At 35.7% G+C, this 23,887-nt stretch overlaps 2 protein-coding genes across 2 annotated transcripts; one reads left to right on the top strand and one right to left on the bottom strand.

Moving 5' to 3' along the window:
* Window positions 1-13,841: 13,841 nt before the first annotated feature.
* LOC110691649 (mulatexin-like) lies at window positions 13,842-14,798 on the top strand. The gene has a single exon (XM_021868601.1). The coding sequence runs from the start codon at window positions 14,057-14,059 to the stop codon at window positions 14,474-14,476; it is 420 nt and encodes a 139-aa protein (XP_021724293.1). The 5' UTR covers window positions 13,842-14,056; the 3' UTR covers window positions 14,477-14,798.
* A 1,933-nt stretch (window positions 14,799-16,731) lies between these two features.
* Window positions 16,732-23,599, bottom strand: LOC110691487 (cellulose synthase A catalytic subunit 3 [UDP-forming]-like). Its single transcript, XM_021868425.1, has 14 exons — window positions 23,154-23,599; window positions 22,256-22,448; window positions 21,947-22,173; window positions 21,788-21,857; window positions 21,459-21,651; window positions 20,646-20,912; window positions 20,196-20,541; window positions 19,977-20,114; window positions 19,662-19,787; window positions 19,361-19,573; window positions 19,011-19,260; window positions 18,590-18,792; window positions 17,903-18,253; window positions 16,732-17,771 (listed from the first exon to the last, which is right to left on the bottom strand). The coding sequence occupies exons 1-14, from the start codon at window positions 23,172-23,174 to the stop codon at window positions 17,187-17,189; spliced, it is 3,183 nt and encodes a 1,060-aa protein (XP_021724117.1). The 5' UTR covers window positions 23,175-23,599; the 3' UTR covers window positions 16,732-17,186.
* Between the last annotated feature and the right edge of the window lie 288 nt (window positions 23,600-23,887).

The raw sequence follows: 23,887 nt of genomic DNA, 5'->3' as shown, positions 1-23,887 counted from the left end.
ATTTAGTTGTATAAGGTTGTAACAATTATCCATCTCCATAAAAATAAACTTACATTCCATTATAATACCCGATGGATTAATTGACAATCAGATATGATTAAATAGTTTATTGTTCCCTTTTATTTGGAAGTAAGGCTTAGACAGGTGTCGTGTTTTGTTTGGTCAATTCCATTAAGCCTAAACACATAACTCTTAAAACTTTACAAAAATTATCCTTGAGTGAATTTAAACCCAAAGTGAGATTATATAGTGAACCCTTACAGTTTCGCTCCAAAAAATACCTTGACCCACTAAAAAGTCGTCAATTGGGACGCATTTGTTGAATTGTCTTATTCAAAAGACATTTTTGGTGATCACTAATCGGGGTGATTTTCCTCAACCAAGGTGGTTCATTTTACTTTTATGTGTGAATCCGTCAAAGATCACTAAAATCCCACTTACGAAAATGACATTTATGTCAACAACCCAAATTGAAAACCCAATGGAATTGGTTATTTAAAACATGGAATCTGTCCGAACTACGAAGGTTTTGATCCGTGAGTGAATTCAAAATCTCACTATGATCGGTACGTAGTGCAAATTTGGTGCTCAAACCTACCTTGTATTAATTATTTTTTTATGTGGTTAATATGTCTTAAAACTTGATTTTTGACAACGCAATAGTAAGAGCCAGTTCCTTAGAACGGAAGAGAAGACGAGTTCCAAACGTTCGATTCTCTTAACCTAAACCCCGAACCCTGTGCCTTTTTTTTATGGAGTTAGCAGTTAATTTTATTTATTTATTTTTATTTCTTAAAATTGACTGTTTTAAAATCCGTCCTTATTCGGATACAAATAAGGTGGCGACTCTAATTTTTGTTTATAAGTCTTATCAGACACCTAAGTGGAACCTTTATAGACTACCCTCTGTCCACTAAAAAACCAGGTACCACAAAAACGATTTCACAACTCTTGGATGTTCATCAAGGTCTTGACTTAAATTCTCATTATTACGATCATATCGCAATATCTTGTCAAGTTGATACTGAACTTCATACTGAACAGTTTGAACTTTTCAAAATTTCCACTTCCATGCTTTAACTAAGCATAAATAGTGATCTTATCACAAATGAAGTTTTATTGTGCGTCTCTAGTCTTTGAACCTTTGGTTTTCTTACATCAATATGTATTCGACCTTGAGTTCACATCATCATTTCTCTAAATGGTGATTTTGTCAAATTTTCAAATTAGAATGATAATTACATATATCAATGGATTCATAATCTAATGATATTGAAAGTCCATACCTTTGGATCTTCCGCATGCAATGTTCATTTTTATTCAAATTAATTGACGTTTTAGAGACAATATATATATATATAGAAATTGTTTAACAATTTCTATCATATAGAACTTTGAACCTATTTAGCAATCTCAAAAACACATTATGACTCAATGAAGCATAGAATAACATTTATTCCACGTTTTTGAATCTTCGATGCTTAGTCATTACTAACATTGAATGGTGTTTTGGTAATGTCAAGAGAGAATAACATTTATTTAATTCTAGCCAATAACAAGGTAAGGTGAAATATAGGCTCTACTTGTAAAGTTGCAACTTTTGCTTCCAGTCTCGTAGACTCTACTTGTGAAGTAACAACATTTGCATCTAAACTTGTAGATTTATTTCTCCTTTGGCCATACTTCTTCATTTAGTTCAACCTAATTCTCAATGAGAGAACTATACAAGACATCATATGTCCAAGAAGTAATAATGTGCTAAAGCAATTTCTATAATATACTTCTTAAATTGGAACATTTCCGTTCTTTTACCTTCCAACTATATGAGGTAGTTTCTAATCAATTGGAATTGGTCCATTTAATTTGAAATATTTGTTGTTCATAACAACTTTTAGCATGTAAGTAGTTCTAGGTTTGAGAAATAGCAACTTGTTTGCATTTCTTGGCCTATAACTTCTTAATGCAATCCTCATATATTCCTAAACCTTTCCCATTTGAGCCACTTAGAACCCTTCTCTTAGGTTCAAAATGATGCTTTGCTTAACTACTTTAAGCTCTTTTCATGATTTGTCTAAGTCTATTCAATCATTATTTATAATAGAGTTTAATCAACAATTTAACTCTTATATAAAGTGGATGAAGAATAGCGTCATTTGATCAACTTTTGATCATAGAGATTTCCAATCACTTTCTTATATTCAATCATATTGAAGATAAGAGATGTTATTGGACTTTTATACTTGTCTTTTAGAGGGTTTGTACCTCCCATCTCATTATATCCCTTGAAACACTTTTCAAAATGAAGATGTGTTGGCATTTTACTCAAACATTTTGAATAAAACCAACCTAAGACATGTGACATGGATTTCTAAAACTTGCATTTTAGAACAATCTTAGCAAAATTGGAATATAGGTTTATGGATTATCTTTTAAACTTTTGAGAACGTTTTTCAACTTTATTTTTCAATCGAGGAGATTATATATAATAATAAAATTAGAACGACATGTTACTTATAAGTAAACGCAAAATTCAATTATGTTTATTAAAATTTAAAGTACCATAAGCGAATTAAATTGGTAACTTTAAAACATTTATTCAATTTTAATTGATCCCTATTGAATAAAATGATTCCAAGATCCTTTATTTGTGCAATAATTGACCGGACTTTAGCCCTACCATCAACCATTACATTTTCAAGGTGAGTAAACTCTTTACTGATTACAACTCTTTGTAATTCTTGGTTGAATAATTAACCATCACATGTTTAATTATTACCCTTAGCTTCAAGGTTCTAAACTCTTTAGGTAACCTTGTTGAGTATAACCAATCAAAAGTGTAAAATTTGTTTTACCCCCACTCCCCTAAGATATAATATGACACCCAGCTTTAGCATGACCCATCATAAATATCGAAGGTTTCATCGGGTTTTTGATTGGAAAAGCTACCTCAATATTACCGGGACCTAGATTTATTATGTTGTGATTAAATAGTGAACTCTAGCGCATCATCACAAAACATCAATACAATTTAACATGCATAATAAACTGAATGCATAAACAAGACATAGCATGGCCCCTAATCCTAAGAAAACTAATAAAGCAAAATCTCCCACTTGAACCTTCATGGATCTTATCCACCTTGCTCCTTTGGGCCTTTATTTCACGGGCTTCTTGGATTAACTGCAACCTGTAATACTATTCTATTATATCTACTTAAATAAAATAAAATAAATTACAAAAATACTTTACCGGTAGGTAGACCGTACTAAGATTACAAAAATACATCACGATGCGCAGATCGTATTTAGCAATCTACTGGGCCATACTAGTCATTATATAGCAGTAAATAATATCATATATTATAAAGTGCCACATAATAAATCACTCATCATGCTTTCCTAAACTACAACATCGAATGATCATAATTAAGGAAACATGGCACCAAAATATCTCATATTTTAATTAATGCAATTAGATAATATCATATATTATTCATGACAATCAATAAAATATCATATATTCTAAATTAGTCATGAGATAGAATCAAATCTTATTTTAATCTTAAAAGATAAATCATATTTATCCTCAAAGATTATCCTAACAATGTTAGGAAATTCTATCCTAATTACTAGCCAATCAAAAAAATTTAAATCAATTATATCCAAAAATAATTATGGGATAATCACATTATTTAAATCAATTATTATCCGTTTGGAATATGCTCAGAATATCCTAGTCAATCTTATCCATAATTAACCACTTTAATTAGGATAATTACCAATTTAACAACTTTAAATATGGATAATATCAAATATAACAACTCTTGAATATTTGATTTTATCCTAAAATAAAAGATTTTATCCAAATAAAACCAATTTTATCTTTTAAAATAAAAGATCATATTTTCAAAATATTCTATTATATCCAAAATGAAACTGATTTTATCCCAAAATAATTCACAATTATCTTGAAATAAATTTTAAAATAAGATAATTAAATTTTTTTTTTTGAAAAAATACCGCAAGCCACCACCGCCGGCCACCGTGGTTGGCTAGCCGAAGCTAGCCACGGTGGCTGGCTGCCATAACAGAAGCCACTGCCGCAAGGCAGCAGCGGGCAGCTGCTCTGGCAGCCGTGGCAGTAGTCGTGCAACGCTTGCACGCTGCTGCCCACAGCCGCCCCAGACCGCCTGCCCTTCCTCCCTCCCTCTCGGGCTGCCACCTGGTCGGCAGCTGCCGTGGCTGCGCCACCCAGCCGCGGTTACTGACCACCTAAAATAATTTTTTTTTTGTGTTTTAATTTAATTAAAATAACATTTATCATAATTAAATTAAATCAGTCCAAAAGATTAAAATTAAATCACATTCAATCTTAAAATTAGGGTTCTTCATAAAATTAATCCCAATTTAATTCTAACTTTTAAAATTAAATTGATGATCATACACAAAACGCTTTTATGCATAAATCAATCCGATTAAAATTATGAATCATAAAATAAATCGAATTAAATCAAAATCAAGCACAAAATCATATTTTAGGGCTAGGATTTTCGAAAAAATTCGAAATTTAGGGTTAGGGTGTTCGAAAATTTCGAACATATTAGGGCTAAAATTCGGCTTCTTCATGGCTATTTTGAGCATAATTAAATCACATTTAATCGATTCCAAAAGTTTAATCACATTAAATATAATAATTGAACCATAAATAAATTAATCTCCCTCTTAATTGAATTAAAATTGTGGACTATCAAAGAATTATAGTCAATATGCGTAAATGCAATAGGCTAACTGATACCACTGTAGGGAATTATAGGTACTATGCAGCGAAAATAAACATGAATCATATTCATACAGTACCTAATCCCAAGATATAATGCATAACACATAAAGAACATATAATTGTACCTTTGAAGCGTGATTCCACGTGCGATCGAGCAGGAACAATGGGAGATAAAGAACCTCAAGCGTGATTCCTCTACTTGGTCCACGGGCACAGATTAAGACCTCCACTAATGCTAGTTAGTTACAATTGAACCCTTCAATTGACCTTCTATGGAGAAGTGCGAGCAACGAACCACCATAAACCACCACGAACCACCACACGCGCCACCAAGGTGGTCGGCCGTACGAACGAGGGGAGGAGAGAGATAGCCGTGAGATAGAGAGAGGAAATAGGGTCTTTGGGATTGGTTGCCTTGATGTCAAAATTCACTGTGTGTGAATTATGACTGCTTACAAGCAACCCTAGGCATGGATCTTATTTATAGATCTCATCTCTAAATAAGAGCCCATGTCAAAAGCCCAAAGCCTAATTCTCATCTAACTATGCTAGCCCAATCCATTTCATGATTAGTTAGTTGCTCATGAGGCCCATTAATGGGCCTCTTACTTGCTTAACCCAATACCCTTGTTGTGTGACCTCATAGGATCCATTCTAGTAGGATTTGGACTATTTGACTAGCCCAAAGATCATTGATCATAGTCTAGCAACAGATAATGACGACTCAAAAGAACGAACTTATTATCTCCATAATAGTGATCCTTGATATATCTAGTAATTGCACTTATCGAAGACACAATTCCTTCAAATATATCAGTGTATTTCTATTCCGTATAATGGGGTATATATAAATACAATATATTAGGGTTTGAATGGATAAGAATATAAACCCTAGATCTAGATTGTTCCGGAATGATACAAAGGAGGATAATGGATATCCACAAATATTTCATAACAGTTTCTCCAATTATATACTTCTTCCGCTTTAGTATTAGTTTTAACATGGTATCTGAGCTAATCCAGGTTTCGATCCTATAATTAAAATAAAAGTCGTGAATGAAAAAAAAAACAGCCGAGTGAAACAAAAACATCAGTCGTGTTTGTTGTGAGTAAAAGTGTCGTGAGTTTCATCAAAAAGAGTACAGTCGTGAATATTCGTGAGATTTGAGTGTTAAACACACTGAGTGTAACTATGGCAGTTAATGGTATGAACTTGTCGTCGCAACCCTTAATTCCAATATTTAAGGGTGAAAATTATCATTTGTGGAGTTTGAAGATGAAAACAATGTTTAAGTCCTAAGAGCTTTGGGATATGGTGGAATAAGGCTACAAGGAACCGACAGTGGCACCGGCTGAACCAAATCAAGCACTCCGAGAAAGTCGAAAGAAGGATGTGAATGCCCTATTTTTCATCCAATCAACATTGATTGATGAAGTTTTTCTGCGAATTTCCGATGTGTCAACATCTAAGCAAGCATGGAAGATTATCAAACAAGAGTTTTTTGCTGATAAAAAGGTAATTTCTGTAAAATAACAAACTATTCGTACTCAATTTAAGAGTTTAACAATGACAAAGAAAGAATATATTCAAGATTATTTGTCTAAGTATCCTCAGTTATTAGTCAAGTGAAAATATATGGTGATAATATCTGAAATGAGACAATCGTGGGAAAGGTATTAAAGAGTTTGAACAATGATTATAAGCATATTATGACTGCAATTTTAGAGTCTTAGGACATATCAACTTATTCATTTGATGAGTTGATAAGTTCTTTAATGACTCATGAAGAAAGAATTGATAAGAGTGATGAAGAAGTAGAAGAGAAAGCTAAGTCTTTCAAGTTAGAGGAAGGAAAATTGTCAGATGGTTGGCATTATGTTGATGAAGGCCGTGGTCGTGGTTGCGGTGTGGGTTGTTGAGGTCATGATGGAAGTGGTCATGGTTATGGTCGAGGTCATGAAGAAGGTGATGATCGTGGTATTAGTAGCATTCAATTGTTATTGCAAGAGGTACGGTCACAAAGAAGATCGTTGTTGGGATACGCAGAAAGACGAGCAAGGTGGTGAACAAAAAAACTATGCTCAAAAGGTCGAAGAAGAAAAAGAGAGCAAGCTCTTCTAAAATCTAGTCAAATGTATAGTTACGAGTCGTGTTGAGATTAAAGTGTCGAGTTAAAGTCGTGTTTGCATGTTCGTGGTCGTGGTTGTTTGTATCTTGGTAGTCCATAGTCGAGTTCAGTAAGTTTGAATCAAGGGGGTGTGTTGGTCGATTAATTCAAATTAGTTGGAGTGTTTTTAGGAATATTTTTTTTAGTGTTTTGGTTATGTACGTAGTGGAGTATTTAGTTGTTGTTAGTGGGTCAAATATAGTTGCATGAAAATAGGATATGGTGGATTATGCTTCCATCATTTTAGCTTATTTTGGTTTATCATTTATTTTCTATTTAAGTAGTAGTACAGTACGTTAGTTTGTGGTTGTGCAAGTGAATAAAAATCAATTTTGTTTCTCCAATTATACTTCTTCCGCTTTAGTATTAGTTCCAACAGCTCCTTGTGCCACGCCCTTGGGACTTGTTTGAGTCCAGACAATGCCTTGTTTAACTTACACACGTAATTCAGATTAATTGCATCATTGTAACCCGGTGGCTGTATGGTGTAAACCTTGTCTGTAAGAGTCCCCCGCAAAAAGGCATTGTTAATGTCAAGTTGGCGCAAAGACCAACCTTGAGTAGTAGCAAGAGATAGAATGACGAATTGTGGCAGGTTTGACGACCAGACAAAAGGTCTCATTATAATCAGCTAAACCCGGTCATTGATGAAAACCTGGCCTCTTTCCACGTGACGGACATTGTATTTTTTGATGGTATGTCATTTAATACGAAATACCCATTTGCACCCAATCACATTTTGTGATGTAGATGGTGGTACAAGATTCCAGATTTTGTTTTGAATGAGAGAATTGAACTCCTCATCCATAGTCTTCCTCCAAACATGACTTTTAAGAGCTTGGTCAATGGTTTTTGGTTTAACAGGTTTGAATCATGGTTATTGAAAATTTTAAGCTACATGCAGTTGTACCTTGCTTGGTACAGATAAAAAACGCGAAAAGAACATGTAGCTATTTTCTAAAGAACATACAATCGTTTTGTGAAGAACATATAGTTGTTTTGTAAAGAACATCCAATTTTTTTTATTTTTTCATATCTAAAGAACATCTGTAATATTAATAAAGAACATGATAATATTTTGCAATGAACATTATCTATATATACCCACCATAATTTGAAGACAAAATTCAATGAACATTTCACAATAAGCAATGAACAATATGTCATAAATACAAATACATTACAATGACAATCAAATAACATAGACATATGTTCTTTTCACTCTTTTTTGGTGCAAATATGTTCTTTTCACTTTATGTATATTTCATTACATTTTGATAATATATTCTTTTCACTCTAGGTATATGTTTATTACATTTTAATAGTATGTTCTTTTCAATATAGCTATATGTTCATTACTTTTCTATATCATGTTCTTTCCTACAAAACGATTGTACATTGCACCGTACAAGCGCCTGTAGGAACCAACGATTGGCAATTAGTAACGTAGTTGTATTGATTTAACAATTCCATCATTCTCGAAATTAAAAAGATAATCTTTGGTGACATCAAGAATAACAGCTGATATCTTGCCAAAGTATAGATTTTTATTGTCCGTGTGGCTCTCAAATTCAAAAGTGAATTTATCTTCCTTTCCAATTGCCACTACCAAGAAAAACAAAAATCATAGTTAGAAATTTATAATTATAGCATACCACCTACAAAATCTGAAAGGCTTCTTGACATGAAAAAGTTGGGAGTATATCCCAGGTAATGAAGCTCGGATACTGGATTTCAATATCACGCTCAAAAGTTAAAATGTTCACTACATGTGTAAGGTACGCACTCAAATCCAGTTCCTACAAAAATGCAAACAAAGTGCATCTTGCTTAGTTCCTGCATCATGGATGCCTTGCAAACAATTTTTATAGAAGTAAACCTGATCAATAATACAGGAAAACTGAAAGTTAAGGTGTCACTAGAAAATTTCTGTAAATAATTCAATATGACAACACTGATACTAAAATTTACTTTCTTTGGGTCAAATAGAAATTTTAGCAACTTTGGCATATTGAGTATTGAATTTACAGAATTATTTACAGAAATTTTATAAGGTCAAATACAACTCGATTAACTTTTTAAATTTCTGTAAATAAGAAATTTTCTTTGGGTCAAATCGAACCAACTTTGGCGAGTATTATAAAAACGTGAGAGAACCGACACATTTGGATTGCATAACTTAGCTTAGGCTTGACTTTGGGGTCATTCTCAGTAAAATCATTGCTGTTACAACTTAAGTAAATACTGGCACGACTAGAATAACATCAACATGACCTTATAAAATTTGAGTCTAAACACTAAAGCACAGAAAAATCAAGGGCATGAATTGATTAAAGTTCCTTCTGCAAGGAAAAAAATGCAAGATGTATTGGCAAGAATTGATTTCAACTAGGGATGGCAGTGGGTCGGGCGGGGATGGAGGGAGGTTTGGCGGGTGATGGGTGTGTACCCGCCATGGGTGATGGGGCGGGTATGGATTTTAGAGTAGACCCGCCCCATACCCACCTTATACCCGCACCATATTTCTTTTAGATGAGTTGAGAATTTATGAAACTTGATACCCCTTGAGACCCAATAAGCTTGAATAGTGAAAGTCCCAATTTTCTTAACCTAATTTGATATAATCGTCATTAATGTGATACAATAGATCATCATGGCAAAGGGTTTGGGACAATTTTGGGGCGTTTATGAGGTGGGTATAAATATCCAAGTGGGTGATGGGGCGGGGATGAATCCTATCTTGTACCCGGTGGGGCGGGTATGGATGTGGATATTGTACCCGCCATGGGTGGTGGGGCGGGGATGGGTATAAGATTTTTAGGCGGGTATGGGTATGGAGGTACCATCATCCGCATCCGACCTGCCCCATTGCCATCCCTAATTTCAACTCTATATACTATTCGATAGAATTTTGCTTAACTTTAATTTCTTCTTAGATACACTACTAGAAAAACAAAACGAAATATAAAACCTATAAAGTTTGCCTAAACAAGATCACATACTAATTAAACAAGATCCACTATTCTCATTGGTAGCCATCAACTTTTGCTTATTTCCATTGGTAGCCACTTTATACACAAAGTATGAATTATTCTTGGTATCCTTCAACTTTTAAAATGTTACTTTCGTAACCTTATTTAATAAAAAAAACGTTAAAATAAACATTAACTTTATTAGAGTTATTTTAATTGTTAATTAATCTTTTAAAATTCATAATTAAAAAAAATCCACTCCATAGTCGTACTATTCCTCTCTCTCCTCCCTTTGCTAATTAATATTTTTTCTCTCTTAGAAATCTCCCCCAAACTGTTTGATGAATGGTAGATCTAAGCCTCCTCCCTGAAGCTTACTCTGACTCTTTGAGTTCTCCATCAAAGTTGTTAGGGTAGGTGAGTGTACAACAAAAGCAAATAAAAGATGTAGAGATTGATAAATAATTAGGAGAAAATATAAAGGCAAGATAAGTAATAGAATAGGAGAGTAAAAGAACCATTGAAAGGGTGAGAATTACAAGAGAACTCTCACTATAAGAACTCTCAAAGGAGTAGCATAAAATAGGAATATTGGATTAGGGGGATTGTGTGTATGTAGAAACTCCGATCATGATATGTATGGAAGGACACTCATAGAGTGTATGAGGGTATGGAGGATGATGTAGGTGGATCCATTGCTTCCAAATGATGCACAACTTCTTATATTTATAGGTGATGTAAGGAGGTAGAAGAAGTGTGTGGAATCTTCTACACACGTGCTCTTCAAATCACTACATAAATCGAGTCTTCAAGACCTTCAACACTTCTAGATTCTTCCACCATTCCCCACCAATTTCTAAATATACTAGAGTTTCTAGAAACCTTGAGAAAGATTGAGATGTAATAAGTTGGACTTATGGAATTTAGGCCACACTAACCCAGCCGAAGCAGCTTTTGAGCTTTCTCTCTTCCATTGAAATAGTTTGTGAGGTAAGTGTAGGGAATTAAAGGTACTACGCAGCGGAAATAAACATGAATCATATTCATATAGCACCTAACCAAGGATCTCATGCATAACACATAAAGAGTAAGAATTATACCTTTGAAGCATGATTCCACTAGTAATCGAGCAAGAACAAGGGAGACAAAGAACCTCAAACGTGATTCCTCTACTTGGTCCACAGGCACGGATTAAGACCTCCACTAATGCTACATAGTCGCGGTCGAACTCTTCAATCGACTTTCTACAGAGAAGTATGAACAACGAACTAGTCACGAACCACCATGAACCACCACGAGCACCACCAGGGGTGGCCGGCTGCAAGTCCAATGGGGGAGGAGAGGGGTGCCGTGAGAGAGAGAGAGGGTAGTTAGGTTTTTTGGGATTTGGTTGCCTTGATTCACAATTCAATGTAAGTTAATTGTGACTTCTGTATTCAACCCTAGGCATGGATCTTATTTATAGATCACATCTCTAAATAAGAGTCCATGACCAAGCCCAATTCCTAATCCCAATCAAACTACACTAGCCCAATCCTATTCATGATTAGTTAAATGCTCATAAGGCCCATTAATGGGCCTCTTACTTGCTTAACCCAATACCTTTGTGTGTGACCTCAAAGATCCATTCTAGCGGGCTTTGGACTATTTTACTAGCCCAAAGATCATCTCTCATAGTCTAGCAACAGATGATGACGCATTGACGCCCCAAGAGAATGAACTTATTATCTCCATAACAGTGATCCTTGATATATCTAGTAATTGCACCTATCGAAGAAATAACTCCTTCAGTAAGATGGTTTTTGTATTCATCGAATATCAATTTCCCTTTGAAGCGTAACCATGTTGTCCATGGTGGTTCGATTTTGGTGAGGAGATGGTGGTATATTTGATTCGATTGCTGGGTGGGGATTGATTGGGCTAAAATTGGAGCTTGCGGCGTTGCTCGATAGTGCGGTGGTGTGGTGCTGCTGGCTGCGGGTTAGTGCGACGGTGGTTGGTTATTTGGCAGCTACTATGTGGCGGTTGTATGGGGAGCTGCCCGATTGCTAACTGGTGTTGCGGGGTTGGCGTGTGAGGGAGTAGGGGAGGCAGTAGGAGTAGTAGTGTGGAGGGACGGCTGGGGCTGGGGTGTTGGGAATTGGGCGCCGGTGGGAAAGGATGGGTCGGTGGCGGCAGCAGAGGTGGAGAGGGGAAGGGGTGGCTGGTTGGTTGGGGGAGGTTTTTTTTTTTTTTTTTTTTAAATTAAGCATATATAATATAGATAACCTTAGTTTAATATTTTTTTAATTTTTATAAAACAAACTTCCATCAAACTTAACAACCAGTTAACAATTATTAACCAAATAAGGTTACAGAAGTAACATTTTAAAAGTTGAAGGCTGATAATTCATATGCAATGTGGCACCAATGGAAATAAGCAAAAGTTAATGGCTACTAATGACAATTTCCCTATAAAATTTGATTCTAAACTCTAAAAGCACGTAAAAAATTAAGGCAGGAAATGATTAAAGTTCGTTCTGCAAGGAAAAAAAAAATGCAAGATGTATAGGCAAGCATTGATTTCAACTTTGTATATTATACGGTAGAGTTTTGCTTAACTTCAATTTCTTCTTAGATCCACTACTAAAAAAAAGAATATATCATTAGACCATATACAAAGCAGGAAGAGCATATCAATATTCAGATTCTCCCAAATGAAAGGTCACCACTAAAGTGTTGTATTGCTCAATAGCCAGTTTCATTGACATAATATGCAACTGTTACAATTTAATTACAAGTACCTACTCATAACAAAAACTAAAACAGTGAAAACTCTCAAATTTACTCAATCATAGAACGGTAAAAAAATAAACTATACACATGGGAGCAATGTCAATAGCTAAAAAACAAAAATAATGGGGGGTGAAAACTGATGAAAAGTTACAGAACACTGAAAAATAATGGGCGAACAACAAGAACATGTGATTTCACTCTAAGACAAGTTGGGAAGAGAAACTAATTACTATATAATTTATCTAATAGAAGAGTTTGTACATGTAAATTAGAGTAACTCATTGTTTGGCTGGCATCTTATGAGTAACTTTCTATATGTAGAATATCCAAGGAAGGTATAATTTTGACCTTATGGAGTTATGGTCCATGGTTACAGACTTACAGCGATTCCTTGGCCATTTTCATAATTTTTTTTATAGGTATACATTTAATGAATGTAATCGTGTTGTTGATTAGATAGCAGATGTAGCTCATTTTTAATGAAAAAAAATTCTACTTGTTGTCAACCTGTATTCAATGAAGGCTTACTTTTTGAAACTTTTTTCCACGGTAGAGAAAGACGGACAATGTGTAATTAAAGATGACATTGTGTCGTGCTAGCTTGTGGGCAGAACATGGTCAAACATGAAAAAGCAAGCCACGACATGAATGTGGGGTAGACATGGCACAACATATTATCGTGTTTGCAACTTATCTAAGGCATACAAGCAAAACACAATGGTACATGTCTACGTGAGCTTGAACTATACTCGGTTTGTAATTTTAAAATTTTCACTATGACACATAGCAATTGTACTCAAGTATGGGCTAGGCACAAGACACGCAAAGATATAGCCTGACACGACCAACAACCATCTTCATGTACGGAGTATGAGCGTAACATGAACATTAAAGATTATCATCCACTAGCTTATAAAGAAGAGAATGCAATCTTTAGAAGTAACCAAACTAGAATTGCCTCTCAAATTTCAAGGCATACAACTATACAAGGCTTTTATGAATTTTCCTAGTGAATGAATGGAACAACTCCTATGTAATCGTACTACTAGTGCTCAACAGAGCAACTTGGGAGTGACCTACATACATTTATTTAGCAGTCTTTTAACATCCAAAAATCATAATGTGGGACACGCAAACAATACATGAAAGACAAACAAAAACCCAAAAATAATTACATTATTTTGAACAAAAAGAGATCCTAAGCTAGCAAGTAGCAAGCAACAAAGTTAACAAACATTGTCCTTAAAACTTTCATTTGGGAATCTTATATTATTTCAGTCTTAATCTTAACGTTAGCTCTTCTTCCCTTTATTACTCTCACCACAACACAAAGTCCATTTTACAACTTTTGCCAATAATAACATGTCAAGAAGTGTACATAGGTGGATAAACGTGGTGGGACGATGGGAGGAGGGCAGCAATGATCTGCCACCTCTAGTAGTCCCGCCACCACCACAAGTAGGAGTCGACACGGGGCGGTATAACCATCGCTCGATTGAGACTCTGGTTGTGGTGCTAGCAGTGATAACTATTGCTGCAGTCATTGCCGGTATCATTGCTAGAGTGTGCGGAGGTAGACATCTTGGAGGAAATGGTGAGCATGATATTGAAGGGTGGGTAGAAAGGAAGTGTAGGAGTTGTATTGATGGTGGCCTTCCTCCTCCTCCTCCTCCTCCTCCTCCTCCTCCGCCTCCGCCTCCGCCAGCAGCTCCTGCAGCAACAGAAGTAGCTGCAGCAGCAGAGGAATCAAAACCAGCAGCCACAGAGGAAGAAAAGAAGTAGCGCCGAATATCATCAAAAAGTTTAAACCAATGCTCATGTATCTTGTTATTCTTGTAAGTGAGTTCATATATTTATTTTCTTTTTTTGGGTTCAGATCATGAAATGTAGGCTTTTTAACCTGAAATTTAAGTAGGTGTTATCAGAACATAAGTACTTATATAACTACTGAGAGAAAGAAAGGATTTTTACTAGAAAATTTTCAAGATTAGTAGCAGAAATTAAGGTTAGAGTTAGGAAAAGCTGAACAATGTTCTGTGAAATACAACTTTATTATGTCATTGGAATACAGATTATGATTAATTTGTCCTACAAACAAGTTTCTAACCCCTGTTTCTTATTGTTAAGCCGAGTTTTGCCTAATTTATAACTGTAATTTGTTAAATATGTGTATTACAACGGTGTTTTTGTTTATCATGTGGACTAACAGGGAACATTTTCGGTCTATTCGGGGTTGCCAATTGCTACAACCCCGCATTTGCATATCGTGATTGTGATTGTAAACTCGGACTTGCTCCTAATAAGCTAGCCCTTGAGGACCCTTATAAGCAGAAATTGTTATAAACACCCGGGTGCACAGTGCACCCAAGGGTATTGTTTGCTCATTTCGATGATTATTGCTTATTTTATCATCCAAAGAGCAAACAAATACCCTTGGGTACACCGTACAACCAGGTGTATATAACACTCTCTTTATAAGAAAACTTCTACCAACAATTGAAAATTGCATAATGTAGTGAGCACCCATTGAAATTTCCCTTCCTCAAAAAAGCTTTGTATTTCTAATTTTTACTAAATATGGTTCCATATTATCCTTGTTTATTGACAACTAAATGGGATAACATGATTTCTGACAAGAAATACAAGTAATTTTGGTAAAAAATATATATAAGTATATCAAAGTTTACAGAACTTTCTCTCAAAAAAAGTTTACAGAACTGACCTGTTTTCCATTTTGTACAATATTTTCATTAATGCATATTATCAATTATATCAGAAATCAGATGTTTTTCATTTACTGCATGCTCATAAAAACTTCACCAATCTAACATTTATGTAACGTCTCTCAAGTCTCAACTGTCGTGTTAAAACTAGCTAACAGCCCACATATTATATCGAATTACACTTACGAAGTAATTTCAAGTCGGGTTAAATTTTGTCAGGTCTATATGATTAAATCGAAGCACCAAGATCAGTAATTCACTGTTGTAAAATCCCTCATGTAAAAAATACAGTAATATAGTAGAAGAGGTGTGAATGGAATGACAGAACTACAAGCAAGCTTTCTGTTGAAAATGCAAAGAGTTGAAAAAATTGACCAAAATGCAGCTGCTTTAATAAAGCTAATGTGTTGAACTACTCATGTGTTAACTGAAATTTAATTTATTAATGCAATTAACAGACTTAAAATGTGACCGTTGCGGGTCCCAAATTCCTTTTTACAACGAAAGATGAAGCATGAAAAAGGGGAGACTGAATGATCTTTAGGCTAACAGTTCTCCCGTAATATTTGAGTATTTGTCTTCTAATATAGCACCTTTTTCCTAAATCACTTTTCCAAGATTTTTGATTTATGTAATTTTCAAGTAAGGCATAATGATTCATTCATTCATCCCATCGGACGTTTATACAAGGACATTAGTCATAAACTTAAAATGATTGATCTTTCTTAATAACTTGATATCCATAGACCAAGGTATGATTTGATTCAAATTAACCAAAGCCACATTGAAACTAACCTAATGGCTCATCACCTAGTTATAACCCAAACCAAATTATTCGGATCTTAGTGGTCGGCTTGTGACCTCAATCGACTTTAACACAACCAAATATTTACCGTGGAAAAGCTGCAACATATCACTATCAGACCGTTTTTCCCAAAGCCTTAGGAAGGGATAACATATGCAGTGTCAACTAATTAAGTTGGTTAAAGTTTTTAGGATGGTACCAAAGACTAAGGGTCTATTCACTTCAGCTTAATTTCAGTTTAGTTCTCTTCAGCTCCTAATTTTTTTCTCTCATAAAATATTTATTTCAGCTCAGCTCAGTAAATGTGAATAGACCCTAAAATCAAATTGTGTCTACATCACCACCTTCTGTAGCCTAACTAGACCAATAAAAATGAAATGGCTAATTTGGTATGGCTAGAAAATGCACCCATGTATCATGTATTCATGTACGTAATGTTTATTCCAAATTCTTAAAAGTACCATTGCTAGGAAACAAAGAATCAAAAATAGTTGGAGAAGAATAAAGGATACGGTGAAAACTATTTACGTATCAACCACCATTTGTGGAAAGACTAACAAATTAACAACTTCGTACAATCATCCGGTATTACAAAGATCTTCAAAGAAATTGCTTATCGAATTTCACTATGACAAAACAAATCAAAAAATTTTAACTTAATGACCTAGCTTCCAGTGGCCAATCTGATCCAAATACAAGAGATTCTTGAAAGAGACAGCTAACTTTCTAAATAATACACTTAACTGCTTGGTAACAAAAAGGAGGGAGAAAAAGAGGAAAAAAGTAGGACATATAAAACAATTGCAATTGGCTATAGTATATGTGCTCACTGTTTATACATATTATAGACGATAACTTCAGGCCAAGAGATGATAAGTTATGATCCAATACCTTCAAATATTGCTGGAATGAAGTATGGGATAAATCCGAGGAAGTTGTGAAGCTTTCTCCTTATCGAGCCATACTAGCAATTAATTCCACATATCTGAATGTCAGGACCAGTCACCCGGGTTGTAAATGGATCAACTCTAACCCATAACAAGGAGAAGATGGATGCAAGTAGAATCGACCAGACAACAACAATTGTTGGAGTTCTGTTCTGGCGACCCATGAGACCCTTGAGGAAAGGATAAAGATGGACAATCACCCAAAATGCGAAGAAAAGCTTGCCAAAAAGTGGTCCCCATGATTGGTAGCCACTGTTGATGGCATAGGATATTCCAGCAACCACTGCGACGAGGTTTATTATGAGAAGAGTGGTTGGTGGGATAAGCAAAGTTGTCCATTTGAACAAGTAGAGTTCAGCGAAATCCCCGTCCTCATCTGATGCCTTGGAAGTGACAGTAAAATTGGTATCAATACCAGCGAGAACTTTGAGTATACCTTGGAAAACGGCAAACAGATGGGCTGAAACTCCTCCAATAACCCAAAACTGCTCATTCCTCCACCATTCATCAATTCCCACACCACTCCATCTCATTTCCAGTATACCAGTAGCAAAGATGGAAAGAAAGAGTGACAAAAACCAAACACTAGCCAAGTTACTAATCTGCAATTCGAAGAGGATGAAAGATGTCAAAAATGATGATTAGGTGGATGCACAATCATCAAATACAGAAAATTACACAAAGTATGAGAGTTGAGAGGGTGGAAGTATTGCACAAATCAAATTGTAGTTACCTGAGGGATAATGAACTTCCCAGTAAGCAGACAGACAGCTGGTAAGGTACAATATGCAAGAAGTGGAATGGATGTGATTGGGTAAATTGTGGTGTTGACATAAGCAAATCTCTCAAGCCATTTCAACCGTCCATTGTAACCATACCATAAAGGACAATGACGGCTGAAGAGAATCTCAACTGAACCTAAAGCCCACCTAAGCACTTGATTTAGACGATCGGAAAGATTGATAGGAGCAGATCCCTTAAAAGCTGCACGCTTAGGCATACAATAAATTGAACGCCATCCTCTAGCATGCATCTTAAATCCTGTCAGAATATCTTCTGTCACGGAACCATAAATCCAACCAATCTGCACAAATGTAGCATCAATCATAAGTTTGTCTGGCGTTGCACGATCAGCGGGAATTATGATGAAAACAGTCACATAAGATATCTTTCAATATATTCAACGTTAACTGGTTAACAGAGAATCCAGAGTCGATTTCACGTCCATATTAATAGTGTTTTAACTCAATGAAGGTATGACAGTTCAGTTGTATTTTTAATTGCTAGCTAATGATAATATCATGTAATACTAAACTGCACTGGTGAGACTCGATGAGCAAGAGGTTTATAGCTCAATCAAAAAAACAGATACTAAAGCCGAAAACAGAATAGTGAAGTCATGATGATAAAGAAAACATACTTCAGCTCCCCAGTCAGTCTTGTCCTCATAGCCACAACTGATAACATGAATAGCTTCTTTTAGAAGAGTGTCAGGGTTTGCAGACTGTGGAACACCACCATTTTCCATGAGCGTAGAAGCCACAAATACTTCTGATTGACCAAACCTTTTCTCCAAGCTCATTTGTGACATAAGTAGTGACTTCTCATCATCAAATCCAGCTCCTAAACACAAAAAGAAATTCATCAGTTTTCTACACGTGTAAGGGTCTTAGTGAGGTTATAAAAGTTACTCTACAAAAGAATGCTAGTAATACAAGGAGGTCATTGCCTAAGCATCTCACTAATATGTCACCAAAAGTGAAACCATTAACTGAACAATGAATTTGGTCAACAGGATCAAACTTTAATTGAACATAAAGTGAATGGACAAACTAGCATACCTTCAACTCCTTCCTCAATATCTTCAAGATTAAATATTGGTACAGTAGGGTCAACATTCTTTGATTTCTTCTTGGAGTCCTTCTTGCTTGATTTCTTTCGAGATCCACCAAAGCATGATGAGAGAATACCTTTCTTCTTGCCCTTTGGTTTAAGAGGAGGCTCATAACCATACAGAGCCGTTCTGTTGAAGACACATCCCGTACCCACATACACAGGACCTTGGATACCATCCAAACCTCTCAAATTGATCTATAATGCAGAAGAAATAGAGCATGAGTAAAAAGAAGAAACTTGAAGCCAGAACTGAGAAATTGTAACAGCACCAGGGAAAACATGTAATAGGACTCACATCAAAAAAGACAGTGTTACGATTAGCATATCGATCATTCCTATCAATTCCATCAAATCTCTGTGGAAATTGAACGTAACAAACATATTTCCCTAAGTTTGGATCCATCATAAAACACATAGCTTCCCTCAATGCCTTGCTGTTGTTGATATAATGATCACAATCAAGATTCAATAAGAATGGCCCATTTGTGAGCACAGCTGATACACGAACCTGCATGGGTAAGTTAACCACGTAATTAAGTAAACACATCCCAGCAAAGACAACAGGAAATGTTGAAGTTGAGTGGGTGACTACTTACAAGAGCATTCATAGCACCAGCTTTTTTGTGATGCTGAAACCCAGGCCGTTTTTCACGAGAGACATAAACCAAACGTGGAAGTTCATTACCATCAGTATCAAGTCCTCCACTCTGGCCCAAGAAAACCTGCAAATAACACCAATATGTATTATGAAACTGAAGTAGTTTGGAGTAGCAGCATATATATCTGTTTTGTGCAATAATTCAGCCCTAAACCAACTTCCACCTTAAGAAAGGAAGCAAAACTAAACCCAGGTTCCCAACCCACATAGTATACAGACGGTTTTCTTTAATCTCTAGATTAAATGGACATACCTGGATCATTCCTGGATGGTCCCTGGTATTGTTGCCAGGCCAAGGTGTCCCATCTTGCATGACCCATCCTTCCTCTGGAACCTTTGTTGCCTTCGCAACAAGTCCATTAACACGAATCTTGAACTCTTCATATTCTCTCTGCAGAGGAGATTAGAGCTATCAGAAAAAGATATAGAAAGAAAATATTAAAACCTGAAACAAGAAGAATTGATCTCTCACCTTCATAGCCCTGCGATCTTTCACAAAAGATGGTAGAACCTTATCTTTTAGATAGTCAATCTTTTGAGAAAAGTACCATTCCGGAGCTCGTGGCTCAATGTTATATTTCTTAACGAAAGGAACCCATTTTTTTGCAAACTCTGATGTCTCTGAAAGAGCTTCAAATGTCAGCATAGCAGCTCCATCATCAGACACATAGCAAGAAACTTTGTCAACAGGATAGTCAACTGCAAGAATGGATAGCACAGTATTGGCTGTGACAAGGGGAGGTTCTTTCAACGGATCCACAGTACTGACAAATATATCAACAGCTGCTAACTGTGATGGTTCCCCTTCACGATCATACCTGTGCAAAGTAAGAAATGTGCCATTAAAAACTACAAACAATATGATACAATCTTATATAAGTAGTGCATAAAGTGTATAGTCTATAAGATTACAGCTTGTTACCTTAGGGCCAGCCTGTCAAGATATGTCTCACGATTGATGGGAAGCCATTTGGGAAATTGATCCAGAATCCATGAAAATGCAAACCAAATCTCACAAATGACAGAGATCAGCCACAATGCATAGGCATCACGCACAGGATTTGTTAGACGGTAGTGCAAAAAGATACCAAGAACAACAAGACGCAGAACAATAACCATCCTGTAAGGATTAATCTTGGATGAAGGAATGGGAACCTTCCTTGATAACGGCTGGCGTGTCTCATCATTTCTGCAATATATATCTGAGTGTCAGGCAAATGTAACAAACTTACAATTACACCTTAATATAAAAAAGGCTATTTTAATTTATTCCTTGACAAATTATGGCTGACATATTATTGGATTACACCGATAATCTCCTAAAAGACAGCACCCTTCACTGGAATTAATAATCAGCATCAACAAAACTGAAGCTGCTATCAAATTCACATTAGCATTTCAAGCCTTAAACCCTCTACATAGCATAGGAACTGAAACAGTTAACAAAAGGAACTGATTCCTCTTATTGCAAGATCGATACGATAAAACTTTATTGACGATGGAATTATCCCAGCCTATACACCTTCAAGTCTATAATTTCAATAGTCATTTTCTGTGAATATAAGCCCCGCCTTTCAACTAAAAAGGCTATTTTTGTAGCCATTGTAGGTAATGTTTAAAATATATTGTATCAATCACTAAATGCAGCAGGTTAGAAAGAAGGTTGTGACTGTAAATATAATATACTAAAAAAAGAGACATCAAAGTTCATAAATATGTTGAGCAAGGTACTCACAGTAAAGGATCGTCCATAGCAATTTCAGTACTGGCATCAATATCATTGGCAAACCTTCCCTCTGAAGGTGCATGACTAACACTTGGAGGACCTGTACTCTTCTCTTGCTTCATCTTCCAACCATCAATCCTTTCCTTCCAAGCTACATTTCCAAATCCAGGAGACGCAAATTCCCTAGACATTCTAATATTAGCTGCAAAAAGACAATTTTACATACTGTAAATAGACATTAAACCAGAAAGAAGTTCAATCAACAGTGAAATCTGAAAATTGTCTCTTTATTACTATAACTGCCAGTAAATATATAACCATTGTCATTAGTTCATTACCTCCAGTGCTGGCCCCAGGTGATGGCATTGAATATCGCTCAGGTGATGCAGCTGACAGATCTCCAGAAATCTAAGCAACAAGAAGAACATTTCATCAGCATGATAATCTGTTTGCCAGAAAGTAACATGCGACTTCCAAAACTATGAGAGAATAAATACCGTGCGTCCGCTAGCAAGCCGGGGGATATGGCTATGGCTCATAGGAACCTCTCTATCATAGCTAGGGGGACCAAGCTCCCCAGATTGTCCCTGGTTCATATGCCAACCAAGCATTCTCTCCTGTGGCTTCTCCTTTGGTATTGAAATTCCTGAAGGCTCATTGATGTCACTGACAACATCATCAACATCAGAATCTTCCACCTTCTCCCCATGAATTGCAGGACTACCTGTAAAGAAGGACACAACACTCATTAATCACCATTCTTGCGCACATTTAATTAATACACAGGCATATCACTTTAGACGCACCTTTCTGCCTCTTGTATCTTGTCTTGCATTGTGGGCAAGATTGGTTGCCATCTTTCCGCTCATACTCATAACAAGCACGACACACAGGAAAGGCACAAACATCACAGGCAACAAATGGCTCTCCATCTACAGTTGTGCCGATCTTATCACTACAAATCTGGCATACTTGTTCACTTGTTTTTGTGGGCTTCAACTAAAAAAAAGCAGAAGATCCAGTTCCAAAATCAGCATGAGGCCACAATGTATACAAAATCATAGAGAATTATGTATGGTGAATAGGTTTTGACAATCAAAGTCATTGGGAATTAAGAAGCAAGAACATGAATTTAATCAAGCCACAGAGAGTTACGATTTGTAAATATCATGCTAATCATAGTGTACAGCAAAATTAAGCTCAATTACATAAGCCTAGGCGTGGGATCATTATAGTTCATGATTGTAGGAGGATCGTACACTCGAACCCAAAACTCAAGATCAAATCCCCGTCTACATCACTGTCCTTTATGACTCTTTATACACCAAAACAATTCGACAACATAGACAATTACTTGTAAACAGGAAATCCAGATTCTACAATCATTAATCATTTCACTATAAACTAACTACAAAACACTCAGATTTCGACCCAGTTACATAATTCAGCAAATTCAAAGAAATAATCAATACCCAAATTTATAATTCAGCTCAATCAATCATTTCAAGTTACAATCTTCAAATAATTTATAATTCATCCAGATCAATAAGAAGCTCAAATGGGTTAATTAAATTTCAATCAAAAAACCAATACAACTCAAGTAATCATAGCAACTGATCCAAAAATATGCAATTTTTACAATAATTAACCAATAAATTCAAATGAATAAATCAAATCAAATCAATACAAAAATGAAATACTAACCCCACTTTGTGAATCCTCCATTAGAACAACCAAGATCTAATAATACCCAGAAAAATTCAATCTCTCCTCATTAATTAAAAAACCCCAATAAGCTTAAAAGTGGATTAAGATCCAGAAATCAAGAAAAAAATAGAAAGGGTAAATAATTGTCGGCGCTTCAATGCAACCAACCTTCCTTCCTTTCCCCAAGAAGAGAGAGAAAGATAAGAGGAGACAGAAAAGAGGAAAGAGAGCAGAGTAGAAAAAAATGAAGAGAAGTTGAGTTTAAGACTAAGAGTGAAGCCAGAAAATAAATTAAAAAATGACACCGACAGTGAGAGAGAAGATTTTTGGATCTGACTGCTGGCTGCTACTACTACTGTGAGTAGAATTTTACAAATATACAGCTACATTATCATGCCATTTTTGGATATTTCTTGGTTTTAAAGCATGTTTTACTGTCTTTTTATCTGGGTTTTTGATTTGTTACTGCTACTCTTGAATTAGAACTAGATAGAAATGGAAAGCGATGGGCTTGAAGAGTTATATCTGTCAAACCAGAGGTTCAGGTTCGGTTCGAGTTGGGTTATGTCGATAATATAGTCATGCTGGCGTATTAGTGCGTTTGCGAATATAGTCATGATGGCGTATTAGTGCGTTTGCTGTGTCTAGGCCAATTCAAATCAACCTTGGATCAACGGATCTATGAGATGGGGATTATTTTTTTGAAGGTAACCTATTGACCCGTGGGTCAA

Source organism: Chenopodium quinoa, unplaced genomic scaffold (assembly GCF_001683475.1).
Source record: "Chenopodium quinoa cultivar QQ74 unplaced genomic scaffold, ASM168347v1, whole genome shotgun sequence".
Taxonomy (NCBI): domain Eukaryota; kingdom Viridiplantae; phylum Streptophyta; class Magnoliopsida; order Caryophyllales; family Amaranthaceae; genus Chenopodium; species Chenopodium quinoa.
The sequence above is the reverse complement of the archived record's forward strand: the minus strand, read 5'-3'. Positions and strand labels throughout refer to the sequence as shown.